Here is a 24,013-nt window from a genome sequence, read left to right as displayed (position 1 = left end):
GGTTGTGGAGGCAGGAACCCTCACAACACTCAAGAAGCATTTGGATGAGCACTTGAAATGCCATAGCATACAAGGCTACGGACCAAATGCTGGAATATGGGATTAGATTAGACTGGGCTTGATGGCCGGCGCGGACCCGATGGGCCGAAGGGCCTCTATCCGTGCTGTATAACTCTATGACTCTATAACAACACCAGCCGATCCAATTTTTTCTCATAGCTAAAATTCTCCAGTCCTGGCAACATCCTCGTAAATCTCCTCTGTACCCTCTCTAGTGCAATCACATCTTTCCTGTAATGTGATGACCAGAACTGTATGCAGTACGCAAGCTGTGGCCTAACTAGTGTTTTATACAGTTCTAGCATAATCTCCCTGTTCTTATATCCTGTGCCTTGGCTAATAAAGGAAAGTATCCCGTATGCCTTCTTAACCACCTTATCTATATGTCCTGCTACCTTCAGGGATCTGTGGACATGCACTCCAAGGTCCCTTAGTTCCTCTACACCTCTCATTATCTTCCCATTTATTGTGTATTCCCTTGCCTTGTTTGCCCTCCCCAAATGCATTACCTCACACTTCTCTGGATTGAATTCCATTTGCCACTTTTCTGCCCACCTGACCAGTCCATTGATATCTTCCTGCAGTCCACAGCTTTCCTCCTCATTATCAACCACATGGCCATTTCTGTATCATCTGCAAACTTCTTGATCATGCCACCCACATTCAAATCCAAATCATTAATATATGCCACAAAAAGCAAGGGACCCAGTACTGAGCCCTGGGGAACCCCACTGGAAACAGCCTTCCAGTCTCAAAAACACCCATCGACCATTACCCTTTGCTTCCTACCACTGGGCCAATTTTGGATCCAACTAACCACTTTCCCTTGGATCCCACGGGCTTTTACATTTTTGACCATTTTCTGAGAGTTCTGCTCGTCTCCCAGTGTTACTTCACACCCATTGTATTGGGAGGTCTCTGGTCCCAGGTGGCCGGCAAGCTTTGTCTGAAATAGGCTCTTCACTCGATTGTGAACGGAAGCCTGAAAGCTATCGGGGTAAACTTTCATCAAGAACAAAATATTAGGCTGCAGGAGGCCAGTCAGAATTTATTTGGTTGAGACAAGCAAGACAACCCACTGATGTGGGGAAGCGTAACAAGTGTATTATTTTGTATTATTACATGAATTCAAATTCGTACATATTGAACCAAGGGAATTTTGTCATAATTGTTGCTCTGTTTATTCACTTATGGTGAAATAAAGCAGCTTAACAATTTTCTAGATCTGCCTTTGAAAAGATTGCAAAGGTGCACATGGCAGCATATACAAAGGACATGAATATCCAGTTCAGATCAGAAGGGGTCTTATTGTTACCCCTCTGGGGTCATTCCATTGTATAGTTACATATTGGGCAGTCCAGGCACACCCTTAAGCATAAGATATTCAGACGCTTACAGGAGTGACTAACACCACTGTACCTAAGAGGAGAGCTAAGGCAAGACCCAGACTTATAGTAGACACAGATCTGGCAATGACCATGCCAAACTGGCTTCACAGGTTTTCGGTCAGCAGACTGCCACAAGCAGAGCTGTACATAGGAACATAGTAACAGGAGTAGGCCATTCAGCCCCTTGAGCTTGTTCCACCATTCAATTAGATCAGGGCTGATCTGTATCTTAACTCCATCTACCCGCCTTGGTTCCGTAACCCTTAATACCCTCGCCTAACAAATATCTATCAACCTCAGTTTTGAAATTTTCAATTGACCCCCAGCCTCAAAAGCTTTTTGGAGGAGAGAGTTCCAGATTTCCACTCCCCTTTGTGTGAAGAAGTGCTTTCTGACATCACCCCTGAACGGCCTAGCTCTAAATTTAAGATTATGCCCCTTATTTTGGACTCCCCCACCAGAGGAAATAGTTTCTCTTTATCTACCCTATCCACTCCTTTAATCATCTTAAACACCTCCATTAGATCAGCCCTTAATCTTCTTTACTCTAGGGAATACAAGCCCAGTCTATGCAACCTGGCCTCATAATTTAACCCAATTAGCCCTGGCTTCATTCTGGTGAATCTGGGCTGCACCCCCTCCAAGGCCAATATATCCTTCCTGAGGTGCAGTGCCCAGAACTGGACACAATATTCTAAATGGGATCTAACCAGAGCTTTATATAACTATAAGACCATAAGACCATAAGAGATAGGAGCAGGAGTGGACCATTCGGCCCCTCGAGCCTGCTCTGCCATTTAATGAGATCATGGCTGATCTGGTTTTTACCTCAACTCCATTTTCCCGCCTTTTCCCCATATCCTTTGACTCCCTTGCTGATGAAAATTTTGTCTAACTCATCCTTGAATGTATTCAATGACTCAGCCTCCACAGCTTTTTGGGGTAAAGAATTCCAAAGATTCACGACCATCTGGGAGAAGAAATTCCTCCTCATTTCCATCTTAAACGGGAATCCCTTATTCTGAGACTATGTCCCCTAGTTTTAGATCCCCCCATGAGGGGTAACATCCTCTCAACATCTACCCTATCGAGTCCCCTCAGAACCTTGTATGTTTTAATAAGATCTCCTCTCATTCTTCTAAACTCCAATGAGTATAGACCCAACCTGTTCAATCTTTCCTCATAAGACAACCCTTCCATACCCGGAATCAACCTAGTGAACCTTCTCTGAACTGCCTCCAATGCAAGTATGTCCTTCCTTAAATAAGGGCACCAGAGCTGTATGCAGTACTCCAGGTGTGGTCTAACCAGCACCCTGTACAGTTGTAGCATGACTTCCCTGCTTTCATACTCCACACCCCTAGAAATAAAGGCCAATATTCCGTTTGCCTTCCGGATTACCTGCTGCACCTGTATGTTGACTTTTTATGTTTCATGTACGAGGACACCCAGATCCCTCTGTACCGCAGCATTTTGTAGTATTTCTCCATTCAAATAATATTTTGCTTTTTTATTTTTCCTCCCAAAGTGGATGACTTCACATTTTCCCACATTATATTCCATCTGCCAAATTCTTGCCCATTTGCTTAACCTGTCAATATCCCTTTGCAGACCGATGTGTCCTCATCGCAATTTGCTTTTCCACTTATATAACTGTAACATAACTTCTACTCCTTTGTATTCCAGTCCTCTTGAGATAAAGGCCAACATTCCATTAGCCTTTTTAATTAATTTTTGTACCTGTCCACTAGCTTTTAGTGATTTCTGTACTTGAACTCTTAAATCTCTGCGCTCTTCCGTAGTTTCTAACTTCTCGCCAGTTAGAAAATATTCTGATCTATCTTTCTTAGGTCCCAAGTGGATGACCTCACATTTCCCCACATTGAATTCCATTTGCCCACTCACTTAATCTATCAATATCCATTTGCCACTTTCTGCTCCCATCTATTTACTGTCCCACCTAATTTGGTGTCATCAGCAAACTTGGATACATAAGTTTGGACAATCACCATATGGCTGGCACTGCCAATGACAGTAACATCAAATGTGCCCTCAAACTCTTCTTCCTCTGCCTACCATCGAGAGCTGGCATGAGTTCTCCTGAGGCTCCAGAGCTTATCCATGTAAAGTTAATTGATTGGAGCCAATCCATTGTTTTCAATGTATTATCTTCAGGCTCCCTTTGAAGTTGATGCTTTAATCTTCATCCAGTGGATGGAAACCTGGGTACCCCTGGTGAAGTGGAATTGGGACAGGCCGCACCGATACCCCTTACAGGCACCTGTCCCCCACCCCAACTATGCTGATTGAGCCCCGTCTCCACAATTTGGGATGAGGTCTGGGGGTTTCAAACATGGGCACTTTGGGGCCTCACTCCACCTTCCATTGGCGGAGTGAGACCACACTGGGTACTACCTCCTGATGGAACATAAATCAAGAGTCAATTGTAAATTGTAACAACTACTTTATTTTAATATGTAAAATATCTGAAACCCTTACAGAATAAATTATATCTTTATTCAAAGGTTGAACGTACAGGCCAAAATACACCAAAGAAATGCCCTGTTACCTTCTAGATTCAACACTGTGAAACATGCACTTTGTGTACTTTAGTTTTTCCCTGCAGTGCAATGTTGGGTATAATGATTACAGCTGCAGCTTAAGTTACAACAAGCTCCTGTCCCACTGCGCTCTCGGTGTAGCCACTTGTTTTCATGTCATAGGCCAAGGCATTTAATTTTTCACAGAAAAAGAGTCTGGATTGTGCAATGTGATCCCTGGACATTGGTGAAAATGCTGGAATGCCGTGTAATAAAGCAGAATTGAAAGTGGTCAGCCACCGAACAACAATGGCCCTGGTCACGGGCCGTGTTTCAGCTTTTCTAAGGCGATGTTCAGCAGCATTTTCTAGATTGGCCTTGTGGATGAATATATTGGAACCACTGGGGAGGGTGTGGTTACTTGGGACAGTGCTAGCAGGACTACTTACACTTTATACACCTTCTTTTACATTTTAGGACCATTGCCAGCCTAAGGTAGCTGGGCGATGGATTCAATTTTTCAGCAGGTGGGCACAACACCTAACCATTACCCCTGACCAAGTGCTGATGTTGTCCAGTACTCCGTGTGGGATGGGGTCCAACTATAGGCCACTGGGGAGCACATTGATTCCTGCCCACTTACTCCAAATCCAGTGGGACAGCACTGGTGAATGGCGATGAAATATTCGGGCTAAAAATCTAGCAAGTTGCTCAGTGCAATTGGAAAATACGTCATTTGCGTAAACACAGGGAATGTTTACAAAAATCATGTCCGTTTCCTCACAAATTGGTAGTAATATAATGCAAAATGCATATCGCCAGTAAGTTATTTGATGTTTTGCTAACCCAACGCCCTTACTGGAAGCACTGAGGGGTTCTGAACTGTGCTCAGTGAGATTCATCTCTCATTGAGTCTCTCCAATATAATTGGTAAATGCACAACTCAAGGGGAAACAGCTGTACTGAGGAGGAAGGTTCCTGGGTTGACTCCTTGTCCGCATTGGGTCCGCTGTTCTTAACTGGGGAGGCAGGCGTGATGCTACAATTGGCCCAAACAAGGGAAATGCTCAAAAGAATGAAGATGGTAGCTTTCAAAATGTTTGACAAATTGACGCACAAAAATTACTAATTAATTAACCTTAAAACTTGTTCATTTTATTTTGGTATAATTCTAAATGGTACAATTTTAAAGGGGGTGCAGGAACAGAGAGACCTGGGGGTATATGTGCACACCATTGAAGGTGGCAGGACAGGTTGAGAAAGCGGTTTAAAAAAGCACACCGGATCCTGGGCTTTGTAAATAGAGGCATAGAGTACAAAAGCAAGGAAGTTATGATGAACTTTATAAAACACTGGTTCGGCCACAACTGGAGTATTGTGTCCAATTCTGAGCACCGTACTTTAGGGAGGATGTGAAAGCCTTGGAGAGGGTGCAGAAAAGATTTACCAGATTGGTACCAGGGATGAGGGACTTCGGTTACGTGGATAGACTGGAGAAGCTGGGGTTGTTCTCCTTGGAACAGAGAAGGTTAAGAGGAGATTTGATAGAAGTGTTCAAAATCATGAAGGGTTTAGATAAAGTAAATAGAGACTGTTTCCATTGGTGGAAGGGTTGAGAACCAGAGGACACAGATTTAAAATGATGGCATAAGAACCAAAGGCGACATGAGGAAAAACTTTTTCGCACAGTGAGTTGTTATGATCTGGAATGCACTGCCTGAAAGGGTGGTAGAAGCAGATTGAATTGTGGCTTTCTTAAAGGAATTGGATAAATACTTGAAGGGAAAAAAATTGCAAGGCTATGGGGAAAGAGCGAGGTAATAGGACTAACTGGATTGCTCTTACAAAGAGCTGGCGAGGGCTCGATGGGCCGAACGGCCTTCTTCTGTGCTGTAACCATTCTATGATTCTAAAAACTCCCTGGGTTCTCACTCCTAATCACCATCCAGTGACTCTGGCTGCAAAGTGCACAGACATGGGACATCAAGGTGAGGAAGGAGAGAATGTGCCTGTGAAGCCCTCATTGGTTGACATTAGCTGACACTATTCAGGAGAGGAAGAGAGAGAACAAAAAAAATGAAGAGAAAAATCCCACGAGGGTTGTGCCTTTGTAGACATCAAACCCACCCCCTCATTCTCCTGAATTCAAATACCATTTTCAGGTATAACAGGGCTGAAGGAATAAACAATATGAAAGCTACTTTTATCATGAATTTGACTTTGGAGCTCGATTGCACACAATGGTTGATGGAGGAATTCCCTACCTTACACCATTGTGTGAGCTCTATCACCACACGGACTGCAGCCATTCAAGGGGAAAGTCCACCACCACCTTCTCAGGGCAATTAGGGATGGGCAATAAATGCCGAACTTGTCAGCAATGCCCACATCCCAAGAATGAATAAGGATAAATCCATAATTCCTCTCTCAGATGCAAATCATGATTGATATGCACAGAGCTAGTAGGAAACTTTGTCCAACTTTGGTTTAAAACAAGTGGCTTAAAACACACTAAAGAAGCAGTTCCCTCATTTCTGTTCAACTACCCTTGTAATCCGAATCTTACTATACTTTATGAGGCCCTCTCAGGTGGACATAAAAGATCCCACGGCACTATTTGAAGAGAAGGGGAATTCTCTCCATTTCCTGGCCAATATTGATCCCTCAACTAACATCACTAAAACAGATGATCTGGTCATTTATTTCATTGTTGTTTGTGGGACCTTGCTGTGTACACATTGGCTGCTGCGTTTCCCAGGGACCTGTCCGAGGTTTTTAATGAACTGGGGGCAGAGGTTCAGCTTCATTCAGTTGAAAAATAAGAGACTGCTCAACATAATCTCACTTCATAAAAAGAGCTTGATCAGAGATGATACGTTCATCCCATCAACTGCAGTTCAGGTTCAAATCCCAGATGGCAGAGGTGAAAGGTCATTGCTGTAAAACGCTTTGGGACGTGCCGAAGTCATGAAAGGCACTATATAAATGCAAATCTTTCCTTATTTATGTAAAATCCCATCACCTCTCTCCCTTCTGAATTTAACAATAAGTGATGCTTACATTTTCCTCATCTACTGTGCTCCAATAGGACAGCTGCGATCAGGTAAGTAATAGAAGCAGCATCTGAGTGGAACCTGGTGGCCGTCCATCACCCATCAGGACTGGCCACCCATTACCGTTTGTCCGGGGCACGGTCCCCAAACAGTCTCTTCTTGCTTGACGGCTACACTCAGGAATGCTCCAACACCTTGTACCCTAGAGAGGTGGAATGCTGGCCTGCGTCTCTGGCTCCTCTGCTTGGTAGCGCTCTGAGAGGTCCCAATTTCAATCAGGCCAAGTGAAAGCGAGGAATTTCCTCCAGGATGGAAGAAAGGCCTATAGATGCTACAGACAAATATTGTAGATTAATTGGAAGCTCCTTCCACCAGCACTAGAGAGGAGTGGTGAGTTTGACTACTCTGAGATAAAGGAAACACTCTTAGCACATTGAGAAAGACAAACATCTCAAAGCACTTGCCATGAATTACTTTGGAAAATGTAGTCACTGTTATTATGTAGATAACTGCAGCATACAGCAAGGTCCCTCAAACAGCAATGAGATAAATAACCAGCTAATCTGTTTTTGGTGGTGTTGTTTGATGGAGGAATGGTGGCCAGAACATCAGGAAAACTCCCTGCTCCTCTTTGAAAATTCCTTTGCGATCCATAATGCCCACCAGAACAGACAGATAAAACCCTCGGTTTAATGCCTCATGTGAAAAATGGCACCTCGGCCAATGCAGCACTCCTTCAGTACTGCACTGAGTGGCAGCCTAGATTACATGCTCAAATCCTGGAGTGGGGTCTGACCTCACAACCATCGCCTCAGAGGTGAGAGTACTACCAACTGAGCCAAGCTGACAAATCATTTGGGAATCAGATGGAAAGTTGTTGAGGGGTATTCCTGTCTGGCACCAGATAAAAGGGAAGGCAGAGAATGCAATGGAACATTAGGGGAAACAGAAGTGGCTGAAATCATCCATCTGTAGAAACATTGATAACACTCGTCAGGGAAAGAGACAGAGACAGAGAGAAAAGAGAGAGATAGGGACAGAGAGAAAGAATAGTTTGAATTGAGCCCCGTGACAGACTGTCGAGTGCTGGATTGCTTCACCTCTCAACTACATTCTCTTGTTTTTCAATGGGAAAGGTGCAGAACATAGCACAGGCAGGCAGGCCAGAATGGGGCGCAGAATCCCAGGCCATAGGCAGAAGGCCACAGGATAGGAAAGGAAAGGAAGGTGGAAACTGGCTCCTGAGACATATTTTAGAAACCTGGCATTTCGCAATGGGCAGTAATCACAAGACGCTGCCAGCCTGCTACTCATCAGCTTCAATGTCTGAACATCTAGTTTTGTGATGTGATAGTCTGGCTGGGTCACTCAATCACCAACCGCTGAGATTGTAGTAAAGGGTCCACAGACCTGGGGGTAAATTTTAACCCCACGAACCGGTGGGTGGGAAGGTAAAAATCATCAAAAAGTAAAATCCGGTTTTAATGGAGGTGGGTCGAGAGGCTGGTGACCAATCCGCTCCCAGGAGGCGGGTCAGTCAGTGAAAGCTTTCAAGGAGGCTGCGGGACACCATTTTGACAGGCTTTTTATTTTTAACTCCTGGGGGCCGGGATTCCTGGGACTTCTGCTTCACACCACGTGGGAGGAGGCGAGAAGGCCCGGGTCAGCAGGTACGTGCCTTTATTGGACTACTCGTGGGCCTGGAGGAGCAGGAGTGCTTCATCGGCTCAACAAGCCTACCTGCCGCAATCCCCCTCCCCATTTCGACTCCCCCCCCCAACAATCTTCGACCCCCCCCCAACGATCTCCGACCTCCCCACAAAGATCTCCGACCTCCCCCCAATGATCTCTGACCCCCCCATGATCTCCGACCCCCCCCCCAATAACAATCTCCCACCCCCCCCATCACGACCTCCGACCCCCCCAACAATTTCCAAAAGTCAAACCATCTACCATTTCTTGAAAAGAAGGATTGAGTAGTACAATCTGGGTTTTGAGCTGCCAAAACAAGTTAGCAGGCTGGGCAAAGATGAAGGGGGCTTGGGGCAATTGGACTGATCTCGTGGATAAATCAAATGTCCAGAGAGCTTTCTGTGGACTCCCTCCTCACTTTGAGACGTACAATACGCAGTGTGTATGAGTTCAGTTTTACAGAGCTGCCATTCCACGTAGGGCTGGGTTGGTGTGTCCGACACATGAGTGAAGATTGGCAGAAACTCCACCAGAGAGGGAACGCAGTCCCATTGGCAGCTTACGGGGCCGCAGAACCAGAGACCAGTACTCGAACACAGCTCACCCACACCCCCAATTCAGAGCATTTTTTCCGACTCGATGGAAACTGGAGTGCATCACCTTCAGAGTTTTAAAAAAGTTTTAAAAAAAACACGTTAGTTCAAAGAGCAGATTCTCATATCAATGACTGGGATACTGCTGACAGCACAAAGTGGGCCCAGCCATCTGGAAGGGCTCTCACTGCCTCCAATACCAGCCTGCTCTGATAGCTCAGTACTGTCACTTCAGGACCAAACATTGTGCCAAGTATCTTGAAGCATCCCCAGGCTCAAAGACAAATTATGCGGATTGTACAACAGGTGTCCCAGTAATAATGAAGCAGGAGCAGAGTGGATGGTGATGTTTATTCTTTATGTACAAATGTTGCTAGCCCATTTCCTGATTCTGGTTGCTCCACACTGTATATGTTGGGTATAATGGTGAGAGTCTCCTATATATATCTTGCATTTAGTCCATTTGTTAATCACCGGTTTGGCCAGCCAGTACAGAATACTAGGATCTGGAGGAGTCCCACAGCTCCCTGGAGTCAGGATATCCTAGAGTTTCTGTGCTTCTTCAAGTCCTTGTATAAACCTGGCTGAAAATCCTGTGCAATATTCCGAGTCTTCAGTTGCGGAGAAGGGTATTGGGTCCTCCATTTTGGCAGCGGTGCTGTTTGTGTTGAGGTCTCCTTCTTTGCCAGCGTTGTCGTCGTCCGCAATCTCCGTCCCAAAATCCTTGCAGTGGAGGTTTGGGCAAGATAATTCAGACAGGATCCGGCCTGCCCTCTGCAGCTCTGCCACTTCTTTGGCGCTGCAGGCCGGGGTGTTTGTTTCGTAGGTCTCATGGAAACTGTTATAATCCACTTCATAGAAATCTTTCTCCAGAGTTAACACTGGGTTGAATCGATATCCCCAAAGTACCTCTGAGGCCGAGTACGAGCTTCTGGCCTGACAGGTCATTCCTGTTGGGAAAGTACATTGGATAGGGTGAGTGCACAACACAAGGAGCATTCGTACCTGATATACAAGAGAGTCGGCTGTATTGCCCCTTAGATGCTCTATATGGAGATATCGACACTCAGCTGTGGCCCAGTGGTCGCGCTCTCGCCTTGGGGTCAGAAGTTGTGGGGTTCAAATCCTACTCCAGAGACTTCAGCACAAAATCCAGGCTGATACTTCAGTGCAGTGATGAGGGAGTGCTGCACTGTCGGAGGTGCTGTTTTTCAGATGAGATGTTAAACTGAGGCCCTGTCTGTCCTGTCAGGTGAAAGATCCCATGCCATTATTTTGAAGAAGAGCTGGGGAGTTCTCCCTGGTGTCCTGGCTAATACTTAGCCCTCAACCAACATCACTAAAAAACAGATTATCTGCTCATTATCACATTGTTGTTTATGCGAGCTTGCTGTGTATAATTTGGCTGTTGCATTTCCTACATTGTTTTTTATTCGTTCATGGGATGTGGGTGTCGCTGGCAAAGCCAGCATTTATTGCCCATCCCTAATTGCCCTTGAGAAGGTGGTGGTGAGCCGCCTTCTTGAACCACTGCAGTCCGTGTGGTGAAGGTTCTCCCACAGTGCTGTAAGGTAGGGAGCTCCAAGATTTTGTCCCAGCGACGATGAAGGAACGGCGAAATATTTCCAAGTCAGGATGATGTGTGACTTGGAGGGGAACGTGCAGGTGGTATTGTTCATAACAACAGTTACTACAAAAGCACATCATTGGCTTTTAGGAAAAATGGAAGCACATGGAATTGGAGGCAACCTTTTGACATGGGTAGGGAATTGATTGGGAGGTAGGAGACAGAGAGTCGGGATAATGGGTATGTACTTCAATTAGCAGGATGTGACTAGTGGTATCCCTCAGGGATCTGTACTGGGGCCTCAGCTTTTCACTATATTTGTCAATGACTTAGATTAAGGAATAGAGAGCTGTGTATCTAAGTTGGCTGACAACAGTAAGTTAGGTGGCACAGTAAATAGTGCAGGTGGGAGCAGGAAGTTGCAAAGGGACATTGATAGATTAAGTGAGTGGGCAAAACTGTGGCAGATGGAGTTCAACGTAGGGAAGTGCAAGGTAATTCACTATAAGACCATAAGAGATAGGAGCAGGAGTAGGCCATTCGGTCCCTCGAGCCTGCTCCGCCATTCAATGAGATCATGGCTGATCTGATTTTTACCTCAACTCCACTTTCCTGCCTTTTTCGACTCCCTTGCTGGTCAAAAATTTGTCTAACTCAGCCTTGAATGTATTCAATGACTCGGCCTCTACAGCTTTTTGGGGTAAAGAATTCCAAAGATTCACGACCATCTGGGAGAAGAAATTCCTCCTCATTTCCGTCTTAAACGGGTGACCCCTTATTCTGAGACTATGCCCCCTAGTTTTAGATTCCCCCATGAGGGGTAACATCCTCTCAGCATCTACCCTATCGAGTCCCCTCAGAATCTTGTATGTTTCAATAAGGTCTCCTCTCATTCTCCTAAACTCCAATGAGTGTAGACCCAACCTGTTCAATCTTTCCTCATAAGACAACCCTTCCATACCCGCAATCAACCAAGTGAACCTTCTCTGAACCACCTCCCACGGACCTAAGTAAGATAGATCAGAGTATTTTCTAAATGGTGAGAAGCTGGGAACTGTGGAGAAGTAGAGAGATTTAGGAGTCCATGTACAGAAATCACTAAAAACTAGTGGAGATGTACAAAAAATAATTAAAAATGCTCGTGGAATGTTAGCCTTCATCTCAAGGGGGCTAGTATACAAAGGGGTAGAAGTTATGCTACAGTTATGTAAAGCTCTGGTTAGACAGTATCTCGAGTGCTACGTTCAGTTCTGGGCGCCGCATTTCAGGAAGGATATATTGGCCTTTGAGGGGGTGCAGCGCAGATTCACCAGAGTGATACCAGGGCGAAAATGGTTAAATTATGAGGATAGACTAGGCTTGTATTCCCACGAGTATAGAAGATTAAGGAATGACCTTAAGACGTGTTCAACAGAGAGGGTTGATGAAGATAGTGCAGTAGATGTTCTATATATGGGCTTTCAAAAGGCATTTGATAAAGTGCCACATAACAGACTTATTCAAAAAATAGAAGCACATGGGATTAAAGGGACGGTGGTAACTTGGGTACGTAATTGGCTGAGGGACAGGAGGCAGAGAGTAGTGGTGAACGGATGTTTTTCTGACTGGAGAGAAGTATGCATTGGGGTTCCCCAGGGATCGGTATTAGGACTGTTGCTTGTCTTGTCATAACCTGCATTTGGTTTTGGGAGGTACAATTTCAAAGTTGCGGATGATACAAAACTTGGCAACGTAGCAAATGGTGAGCAGGATAGAAACAGACTTCAGGAGGATATAGACAGACTGGTGAAATCAGCAGAAACATGGCAGATGCAATTTAATGTGGATAAGTGAGAAGTGATGCACTTTGGGAGGACCAACATGGAGAGGCAGTATAATCTAAATTGAGTGGGGTGCAAGAGCAGAGGGACCTGGGGGTGCATATTCACAAATCTTTGAAGGTGGCTGGGCAAGTTGATAGGGCGGTTAAGAAAGTGTATGGGATACTTGGCTTTGTAAATAGGGGCATTGAATACAAAAACAAGGAAGTCATGCTAAACCTTTACAAATCACTGGTTAGGCCTCAGCTGGGGTATTGTGTTCAATTCTGGGTGCCACACTTTAGGAAGGATGTCAAGGCCTTGGAGAGGGTAGAGAAGAGGTTTACCAGGATGATACCAGGGATGAGGGACTTCAGTTATGTGGAGAGATTGGAGAAGCTGGGATTGTTCTCCTTAGAGCAGAGAAGGTTAAGGGGAGACCTGATAGAGATGTTCAAAATTATGAGGAGTTTTGATAGAGCAAATAGGGAGAAACTGTTTCCACTGGCCAGTGGGTCAGTAACCAGAGGACACAGATTTAAAATAATTGGCAAAAGAACTAGATGGGAAATTAGGAGAATTTTTTCCACACAGAGGGCTGTTAAGATCTGGAACACACTCCCTGAAAGGGTGGTGGAAGCAGATTCCATCGGAACTTTCAAACGGCAATTGGACATGTACGTGAAGAGCACTAATTTGCAGGGTTATGGGGAAAAAGCTGGGGTGTGGGGTTAAATTGGACAGCTCTTTCAAAGAGCCAGCACAGGCACGGAGGGCCGAATGGCCTCCTTCCATGAAGATTCTATGATCTATTTGGGAAGGTAGAGTTTCTGCTTTGGGCACAATCAGGAAATTGTGCCCAAAATGTGCTTGAAACTGGACTGGTTAGGTTACAGTTCATGTTTCTGCTAAAATTTATTTGCATAATCACAAATTCATCTGCTGTGAAGCCTCGCAATCAGGCAGTGTAATGGAATGTAATGGTTTCTTTTTTTTCTTTCCATTAAAAACTATTTGAGAGTGGGAACCTGGTGCAGTTTTATTAATACAGCTGAAAATGGGTTTATCTGCAAAAATGAACATTTTTAACAAGAGTGCCCAGTCCTCCACCTGTGAGTAAACCTGATATAAAATCACTGAAAACGACTTAAAAATACACTGAGCCATTTAACAGTTTCATTGGTGTACATTCATCAGCTTCTTAGTAAATTAAATATTTTTTGATATGGAAGAAGTTGTTTTAAAACGTGCCGACTAATGCCTGTGCCCCGAAGGAAATGAACGTGATTTGAAGAGACCCCCGAACCAGCACAATCGGGGATCATCTCGCAATTTCGACCCAGGGCCAGTTCTGTGGGCGGGGCCTGTTTCGGGCGAATTGAAACTTGAATCAGCATAAAAGATCGCAGAAAACACAAACCTAATTGGTTTTGGGTGTAACTCACTTATGTTTTAAGTTCCCCGATCTTTTGCGCTGGAATTTCGACGCAAAACTAACTGTAACAAGCGGAAACTCTACCTCGAGGTATTTAAGATGATTAAAGGAATTGATAGGGTTGATAGAGAGAAACTATTTCCTCTGGTGAGGGAGTCCAGAACAAGGGGGCATAACCTTAAAATTAGAACTCGGCCGTTCAGGGGTGATGTCAGGAAGCACTTCTTCACACAAAGGGGAGTGGAAATCTGGAACTCTCTCCCCCAAAAAGCTGTTGAGGCTGGGGGTCAATTGAAAATTTCAAAACTGAGATTGATAGATTTTTGTTAGGTAAGGTTATTAAGGGTTGCAGAACCAAGGCGGGTAGATGGAGTTAAGATACAGATCAGCCATGATCTTATTGAATAGCAGAACAGACTTGAGGGGCTGAATGGCCAACTCCTGTTCCTATGTTCCTAACCAGAGGACATCGATTTAAGATATTGGCAAAAGAGGAGATGAGGAGAATTTGTTTTACAGGGTGAGTTGTTATGATCTCGAATGCGCTGCCTGAAAGGATGATGGGAGCAGATTCAATAATAACTTTCTTGAGGGAATTGGATAAATACTTGAAAAGGAAAAAAACTACAGGACTATGGAGAACGAGAAGGGGAGTGGGACTATTTGGATAGCTCTTTCAAAGAGCCAGCACAGACACGATGGGCCGAATGGCCTCCCTCTGTGCTGTATGATTCTGTGATTCTATAATATGATACCATGAGGCAGGAGTGACCACACCTCCTGCTTCATTATTCTGGATCTGTACTTGTCAGAGGTCCAAACACAGCAGTGGCCACAGTAGATGGCTCTCAATGGTAACACCCACCCCCCTCTGATTAGAGGGTCTGAGAAGGGGCTGGAGGAAACATCTGCAGGGCACCAAAAGGTAAATGGCTTTTAAAAGGAAAACTGGTCCAGCAAATAACCGTTGAGCAAGAGGACTCCTTGTTGCTGTTATTGGATCGGAACCAGGAGGCTCTGAAGCTGGCAGCTATTATCATTTGGTCAGGCCTCTTAGACCTGCAGTAGTGGGACAGTACTGACCCCACTTTTGCTTGTGAGGTCTTTCCAAGGGTGTCCCTATGCTGAGGGTGGGGGGAGGGGGGAAAGGGGCTGGGATGTTGGGGTCATTATGTTGACCTGGACCCACATATATAGATGGGTGCCGAGCACATTTTGGTTGCATAGGAACATAAGAAATAGGAGCAGGAGTAGGCCATCCGGCCCCTCGAGCCTGCTCCGCCATTCAACAAGATCATGGCTGATCTTCTACCTCAATGCCATTTCCCTGCACCATCCCCATAACCCTTGATGCCTTTAGTATCTAGAAATCTATCGATCTCTGTTTTGAATGTACTCAATGACTGAGCCTCCACAGCCCCCTGGGGTAGAGAATTCCAAAGATTCACCACCCTCTGAGTGAATAAATTTCTCCTCATCTCAGTCCTAAATGGCCGACCCCTTATTCTGAGACTGTGACCCCTGGATCTAGACCCCCCAGCCAGGGGAAACATCCTCCCTTCATCTACCCTGTCGAGCCCTGTAAGAATTTTGTATGTTTCAATGAGATCCCCTCTCATTCTTCTAAACTCTAGAGAATAAGGCCTAGTCTACTCAATCTCTCCTCATACGACAATTCCGCCATCCCAGGAATCAGTCTGATGAACCTTCGTTGCACTCCCTCTATGGCAAGTATATCCTTTCTTGGGTATTTGGACTTTGCCCAATTCAGGCAGGTGGGGCTCGGAGAAGGGAAACAGAAATTCCTGCCATGTGTCTCTCAGCTGACTTATTTCTCTACTGTTGTCTCGTAGAGATGTTGTTTCCACTTGTCGGGAAGACCAAAATTAGGGGCCATTGATGTAAGATAGTTACTAATAAATCAGGAGAAACTTCTTTACCCAGAGAGTGGTTAGAATGTGGAAATCGCTACCACGTGGAGTAGTTGAGGTGAATAGCATAGATGCATTTAAGAGAAAGCTGAATAAGTACATGAGGGAGAAAGGAGTAGAAGGATATGTTGAAAGGGTTAGATGAAGTAGGGAGGGAGGAGGCTCATGTGGAGCAGAAACATCGGCACAGACCAGTTGGGCCGAATGGCCTATTTCTATGTAATTTTATGTATGTAAAACATCATTTCAAAAGGTAGATGAACATGGTCTACACAGAAGATATCTAATGTCATTCATGCTCACTCGGGAAAGCCATTATTCCTGGACATGTACGTACTGATTTCCACATGATCAGAAACCACTAACACAGAATGCTTGCTTGGTCCTAAAAGAGTCAATGGAAGGGTGTTGGTGCAAATGGGTTTGTGTTAGGGATCCAATATATCAATAGAATCATTGAATTATAGGAGGAGGCTATTCGGCCCATCGTGTCTGCGCCTAATCCTACTTTCCAGCACTGTAGGTTACGGCACATCAGGTGCACATCCAGGTACTTTTTAAAATAAGATGAGGGTTTCTGCCTCTCCCACCCTTTCAGGCAGTGAGTTCCAGACCCCCACCACCCTCTGGGTGAAAAAATTTTTCCTCAATTCCCCTCTAATCCTTCTACCAATTACTTTAAATCTATGCCCCTTGGTCACTGACCCCTCTGCTAAGGGAAATAGGTCCTCCCTATCCACTCTATCTAGGCTCCTCATAATTTTGTACACCTCTATTAAATCTCCCCTCAGCCTCCTTTGTTCCAAGAAAAACAACCCCAGCTTATCCAATCTTTCCTCATAGCTAAAATTCTCCTGTCCTGGCAACATCCTCGTAAATCTCCTCTGTACCCTCTCGAGTGCAATCACATCTTTCCTGTAATGTGATGACCCAGAACTGTACACAGTACTCAAGCTGTGGCCTAACCAATGTTTTATACAGTTCTAGCACAACCTCCCTGCTCTTATATTCTAAGCCTCAGTTAATAAAGGAAAGCATTCCATATGCCTTCTTAACCACCTGATATACCTGCCCTGCTTCCTTCAGGGATCTGTGGACATGTACTCCGAGGTCCCTCACTGCCTCTACGCCTCTCAGTATCCTCCCATTTATTGTGTACTCCCTTGCCTTGTTTGCCCTCCCCAAATGCATTACCTCACACTTCTCCGGATTGAATTCCATTTGCCCACCTGACCAGTCCATTGATCTCTTCCTGCAGTCTACAGCTTTCCTCCTCACTATCAACCACACGGCCAATTTTTGTATCATCTGCAAACTTCTTAATCATGCCCTCTACACTTAAGTCCAAATCATTAATATATATAACTAAAAGCAAGGGACCGAGTACTGAGCGCTGCGGAACCCCACTGGAAACAGCCTTCCAGTCACATCTTCCACTATGTTCCTTTATTTTTAATAAACCTTATATTTAAGCTGATAGCCTATGCACTGAAGCATCGTTTATTTTTCTAATTTCTGAAGAACACGAGTGGACTGGTGACATATCAAGTACGCTTTGACTCCTGGGCCCACTACTTTACCAGTCATGGTATAAATAAAGCCACAAGCAATGGTGACAGGATTGAAAAGTGTCACTGAGAAATATCTGGTGACGCCCTAAAAATACAACAGTCACATTATGGACTGGATAAAATCTAGGGATTGAGAGTATGTCTGAGCTCTCGTTCAAGAACATGGTACAGTACAGGACTGGAAGATATTCTGCAGTCCATCTGGCCCAGTTCTCCCTTACATGTTCCATTATGATCTGCCTCACTGGGCAGTCTGTTCCAACACTTATCGTCCTCTATGTAAAGTAGGTTTCCCACAATGGCTACTTGCTCCCAGGGGTAGCACACTTTCCTTTAAACACTGCGGCTCTGTGAAGAAGCTGTCTACAAACCACTGCTAAACATACATAGCTGAAAATACCTGCCCTTAAAAGGAGTCTCTCATATACAATATTTTCTTCATCCTGACTAATCAAGTGGAGACTGAATTACATCTAAAGAAAGACTTGCCTTTCACGACTTCAAGACATTCTAAACCACTTTACAGCCAATGAAGTACTTTTGAAGTGTGGTCGCTGTTGTAATGTAGGAAACACGGCAATCAATTTGCGCACAGCAAGATCCCAGAAACAATGAGATAATGACCAGATGATTTGTTTTGGTGATTTTTTTTAATTTCAAAATTTTCGTGATGTTGGTTGAAGGATAAATATTGGCCAGGACACCAGGGAGAACTCCCCTGCTTTTCTACTAATAGTACCAAGGGATCTTCTATGTCCACCTGAGAGGGCAGATGGGGCCTTGGATTAACACCTCCTGCTAGAAACTGTGCGGGGGGCTGTTAAAATCAGGTGAATGACTTACACCCTCCAATCCCGCTGCCTTCCCGACGGGCCCTAATAATAACCTGTTCTTTTGAGCAGGCGAGCAAGACACCTGTCCCAATCCGGCAGGGTTGTCTTTAAATATGCAGATCGGGGCCCAATGATGTCACCAAGGCCCCGATCTGGTATTTTACTCCGAGGCCTGAGTGGGGAGGGGGAGGGAGGCAGTGACAGCTTCACCGTCAGGCCAGACCTGTCGGAGGGGGATCGTGGGCCAGAAGAGGCCCAAAAAATTTTACATTTTTATTTTAGGTTTCCCCGTGGGCCAGGAGTGGCAGGAGGAGCTCCTCTGGGCCCCATAAGGAAGCCTTAGGCCTCAGAACCCCTCCTCTTACCTGAGTACTGGGGAGTTATCCCATGGGTCCCCAGCTGCGGCCTCCTGTCCGCTCCTGCCAGCCGCCCAGGTAGTGGATGTGGCCAGGTTTGGGCGGGCGGGCGGGAGTCCACTGAAAGTTATGGTGATGAGTCCTGGCCATTAGGATTGGCCGGGCCTCCACGTCCCTGAACTCCCCGGGTGTACCTCCTGCACACCATACCCGCCCTCCCCCCATCGTTAAAATCGGAGTCTACGTCCCAATTGACAGTCGCACACTTTGAACCGCACACTACAGATGAAATGCTTGTGTTATTCAGACTCTACCTGTTGCTTCCACCATGCCTTCAAGGATCACCACAATCTCAAACTCCTCCTTCTCCATTTGAACTCGGTTCATTTCCCAAAACGGGCTCAGCTCGTTAATTTCGTGTGAAATTATCAGCGGTGAAACCAGGAAGAGCCGGTCGTCCCCGGTGTCGAAGCCGACATTGATGTCGGTCTGGTTGAGAGGGATGAACTCTCCTTCTTTGGTCTGCCTGGATTTGATTAGCTTGGCTCGGATGGAAGCCTCCACGATGTGTGAGTTGCGAAGATCCCCAACCCGGAACATCAGACACAGCTTCTCATCCCGGAGAGAAATCACCGCACGATGGGAGAACATGAGGGTCTCGGCTCGGTTCTTTGGCTGGGAAATCTTCACAAACATACATCCAACCATCAAAGCGTTAACAATGGATCCCAGGATGGCCTGGATCAAGAGCAGGATAATCCCCTCGGGGCACTTCTCAGTTATGACTCGGTGACCGTAGCCAATGGTTGTTTCAGTTTCGATAGAAAATAAAAACGCAGACACGAACCCGTTCAAATTATCCACACAGGGGGTCCACGTTGGATCGCCCAAATGGTCCAGGTCTCCTCGGATGTAGGCTATAAGCCACCAGATGAAGCCAAAGAAAAGCCAGGTAACAGTAAAGACCAAGGTGAAGATTAAGAGGTTAAACCGCCATTTTAGGTCGACCAGGGTGGTGAACAGGTCACTGAAGTATCTGTAGGTCTCCTGGACATTTCCATGGTGGACATTGCACTTCCCATCCTTGTCAACGTACCTTTGCTTGAGTTTCTTTGGCTCAGTGAGTAGTCGTGTCCTATCCGTTGTTAAGATGTTGTCCCGCGATTGTTTAGGTATCTTCTTCGATTCTCTTGCGGTTGCTCTAATATCCATGTCTTTGTTTGTGAGGACTCTGGAATCTCCTGCCATTCTGCAGTTACCTCAGATCAAATATGGACCTCACTCCACTATTACCCCCTGAAATGAAGAGAGAATATTTCAGCTGGAAAATCGTATAGTTGTTCCACACTTTGTTAACATGGAATGTGCAGGAACACTTGTTGGTACAATAAGGCTGACAACAATCCCTTCAGGATTAGGGTCACAGGGAGGTGGGGGGTTGGCCGGGGGCATTGTAGGGTTGGATCACTATTGTTGTGCTGTCTGCAGCAAGTGTCGATGTCCCATCTTCCTTATTGCATCAGTGCATCACTCCTTCCACGGGGTGTGTTGTGGAACTTATGTGTAGGCCCCTGGTCTTGTTCCAGCCTATGGGGAGTCTCTGCTTTACTCACTCTAACTGGTATATGTCCAACATTTATTAATCCAAAAGGGAATGGGGAAGTGCGGGGTGGGGGGGGGGAGCCAAGCCCAGGGTCTTCTTACCAATAACAGTGAGATTCCTCTTTTTTTCACTACCCCTCCTCTCAATCTTTCTCTTGTTGGTAGTTCCTCCTTGTTCGACTATCACATCCTAGGCACCATTGCCCTGGGTGCATGGCCCAATTGGCCATTATTCATTTCTGTACCTTGTTGGTGAATGCCAGCAGGCTATTCGACCGTGGTAGGCTGAGCCCTATTCTGTCCACACCAAATGTTGACACTGACTTACACTAGTTAGTTTCTCTCCTGGGCAGTGTGTCTAGTTCAATATATATTAATGCCTTGGACTCGGGTGTACAGGGCACAATTTCAAAATTTGCAGATGACTTGGAAGTGTAGTGAACAGTGAGGAGGATTGTAATAGATTTCAAGAGGACACAGATAGGCTGGTAGAATGGGCGGACATGTGGCAGATGAAATTTAACGTAGAGAAATGCAAAATGTTACATTTTGGCAGGATGAATGAGGATAGGCAATATAAACTAAATGGTACAATTCTAAACGAGGTCCTAAACATAGAGACCTGGGGGTATATGTGCACAAATCTTTGAAGGTGGCAGGACAGGTTGAGAAAGCGGTTAAAAAGGCATACGGGATCCTGGGCTTTATAAATAGAGGCATAGAGTACAAAAGCAAGGAGGTTATGATGAACTTTATAAAACACTGGTTCGGCCACAATTGGAGTATTGTGTCCAATTCTGGACACCGTACTTTCGGGAGGATGTGAAGGCGTTGGAGAAGATGCAGAAAAGATTTACTGGAATGGTTCCAGGGATCGGGGGCAGTTACATGGACAGACTGGACAAGCTGGGGTTGTTCTCCTTAGAGCAGAGAAGGTTTAGAGGAGATTTGATAGAATCATGAAGGGTTTAGATAAAGTACATAAAGAGAAATTGTTCCCATTGGCGGAAGGGTCAAGAACCAGAGGACATAGATTTAAGGTGGTTGGCAAAAGAACCATAGGCAACATGAGGAAAAACTTTTTTACGCAGCGAATAGTTATGATCTAGAAAGCACTGTCTAAAAGGGTGGTGGAAGCAGATTCAATCGCGGCTTTCAGAAAGGAATTGAATAAATACTTGAAGGGAAAAAATTTGCAGGGATATGGGGAAAAAGCGGGGGAATGGGACTAACTGGATTGCTCTTACAAAGAGCCGACACGGGCTTGATGGGCCGACTGGCCTCCTTCTGTGCTGTAACCATTCTATGATTCTAGTTGGTGCTCTTCTGGGCAGTGTGCCTAATTGGTTACTAAGAACATAAGAAATAGGAGCAGGAGTAGGCCATACAGCCGCTCGAGCCTGCTCCGCCATTCAATAAGATCATGGCTGACCTTCTACCTCAACTCCACTTTCCTGCCCTATCCCCATATCCCTTGATTCCCTTAGTGTCCAAAAATCTATCGATCTTAGACTTGAATATTTTCAACAACTGAGCATCCACAGCCCTCTGAGGTAGAGAATTCCAAAAATTCACAACTCTCTGAGTAAAGAAATTTTTCCTCATCTCGGTCCTAAATGGCCGACTCCTTAACTTGAGACTATGATAGCAAGTTCTAGATTTTCCAGTCTGGGGAAACAACCTCTCAGCATTTACCCTGTCCAGTCATCTAAGAAATTTTTATGTTGCAATGAGATCACCTCTCATTCTTCTAAACCCCAGAGAGTATAGGACCGTTCTACTCAATCATTCCTCATAGGACAACCCTCTCATCCCAGGAATCAATCTGGTGAACCTTTGTTGCACCTCCTCCAACTTAGATAAGGAGACCAAAACTCCAGGTGTGGTCTTATCAGAGCCCTATATAATTGCAGCAAGACCTCCTTATTCTTATACTCCAATCCCCTTGCAATAAAGACCAACATACCATTAGCCTTCCTAATTGCCTGCTGTACCTGCATGTTAACTTTCTGTGATTTGTATACAAGGACACCCAAATCCCTCTGACTACCAACATTTCTTAGTTTCTCATCTTTTAAAAAATATTCTGCTTTTCTATTCTTCCAACCAAAGTAGATAATTTCACATTTCCCCACATTATACTCCATCTGCCATCTTCTCGCCCACTCACTTAACCTGTCTATATCCCTTTGCAGCCTCTTAGTGTCCTCCTCACAGCTTACTTTCCCACCTAGCTTTGTATCGGCAGCAAACTTGGATACATTACACTCGGCCCCCTCATCTAAGTCATTAATATGGATTGTAAATAGCTGAGGCCCAAGCACTGATCCTTGCGGCACCCCACTAGTTACAACCTGCCAACCCGAAAATGACCTGATTATCCCTACTCTCTGTTTTCTGTCTGTTAACCAATCCTCTATCCATACTAATGTATTACCCCCAATCTCACGAGCCCTTATCTTGTGTAACAACCTCTTCTGTGGCACCTTATTGAATGCCTCTTGAAAATCCAAATATACGACATCCACTGATTCCCCTTTATCGACCCTGCCAGTTACACCCTCAAAAAACTCAAATAAATTTGTCAAACAAGATTTCCCTTTCAAAAAGCTGTGTTGACTTTGCCTAATCATATTATGATTTTCTAAGTGCCCTGTTGCCACGTCCTGAATAATGGATTCCAGCCTTTTCCCTACTACTGATGTGAGGTTAACTGGCTTTTGGTTCCCTGTTTTCTCTCTCCCTCTTTTTTTGAATAGCGGGGTTACATTTACTACCTTCCAATCCACAGGGACCGTTCTAGAATCTAGGGAATTCTGGAAGATCAAAACCAATGCACAAAACTATCTCTGCAGCCACCTCATTTAAAACCCGAGGATGCAGGCCGTCAGGTCCAGAAGATTTGTTCGTTTTTAGTCCTACTAATTTCTCCAGTACTTTTTGTTTACTAATTTTAATTACTTTAAGTTCCTCATTCTCATTAGACCCGTGTTTCCCCATTATTTTGTGTTTTTTTGTGTCTTCTACTGTGAAGACAGATTCAAAATGTTTGTTTAATGTCTCTTTCCTTATTCCCCATTATAATTTCTCTTGTCTCAGCCTCCAAGGGACCAATGTTTACTTTCGCTAATCTCTTCCTTTTAACATACTTGAAGAAACTCTTACAATCTGTTCTTATATTTCTTGCTAGTTTACTCTCATATTCTATTTTCTCCCTCTTTATCAATTTCTTGGTCATCCTTTGCTGATACCTAAAACCCTCCCAATCCTCAGGCTTACTACTCTTTTTGGCAAGATTGTAAGCCTCTATTTTTAATCTAATACTATCCTTAACTTCTCTCGTTATCTACAATTGGATCACCTTTCCCATGGAGTTTTTATTCTTCAAGGGAATGTATATTCCTGAAGGACATAGCTGCCAGACTGGGCAGGTGGTGAGCAAACCAAAACAGAGGAAAAACCTACTTGACCTCGTCCTTACCAATCTACCTGTCGCAGATGCATCTGTCCATGACAATATTAGTAGGAGTGACCACTGCACAGTCCTTGTGGAGATGAAATCCTGTCTTCACACTGAGGACACCATCCAACGT

General features: G+C 45.0%; 1 protein-coding gene across 1 annotated transcript in view; it reads right to left on the bottom strand.

Annotated features, from left to right (window-relative positions):
- Positions 1 to 9,002: 9,002 nt before the first annotated feature.
- The window catches only part of LOC137301335 (G protein-activated inward rectifier potassium channel 4-like), a 115,370-nt gene continuing 100,359 nt past the window's right edge, over positions 9,003 to 24,013 (bottom strand). Inside the window, exons 2-3 of the mRNA XM_067970781.1 lie at positions 19,133 to 20,114; positions 9,003 to 10,276 (exon numbers count right to left, since the gene is read on the bottom strand). Of these exons, the coding sequence (XP_067826882.1) occupies positions 9,870 to 10,276; positions 19,133 to 20,066 (1,341 nt within the window). The 5' untranslated portion in view covers positions 20,067 to 20,114 and the 3' untranslated portion in view covers positions 9,003 to 9,869. The remainder of the gene's footprint in view (positions 10,277 to 19,132; positions 20,115 to 24,013) is intronic.

Source organism: Heptranchias perlo, chromosome 33 (assembly GCF_035084215.1).
Source record: "Heptranchias perlo isolate sHepPer1 chromosome 33, sHepPer1.hap1, whole genome shotgun sequence".
Lineage (NCBI taxonomy): Eukaryota > Metazoa > Chordata > Chondrichthyes > Hexanchiformes > Hexanchidae > Heptranchias > Heptranchias perlo.
Note: the sequence above shows the minus strand (reverse complement) of the source record. Positions and strands in the feature narration are given on the sequence as shown.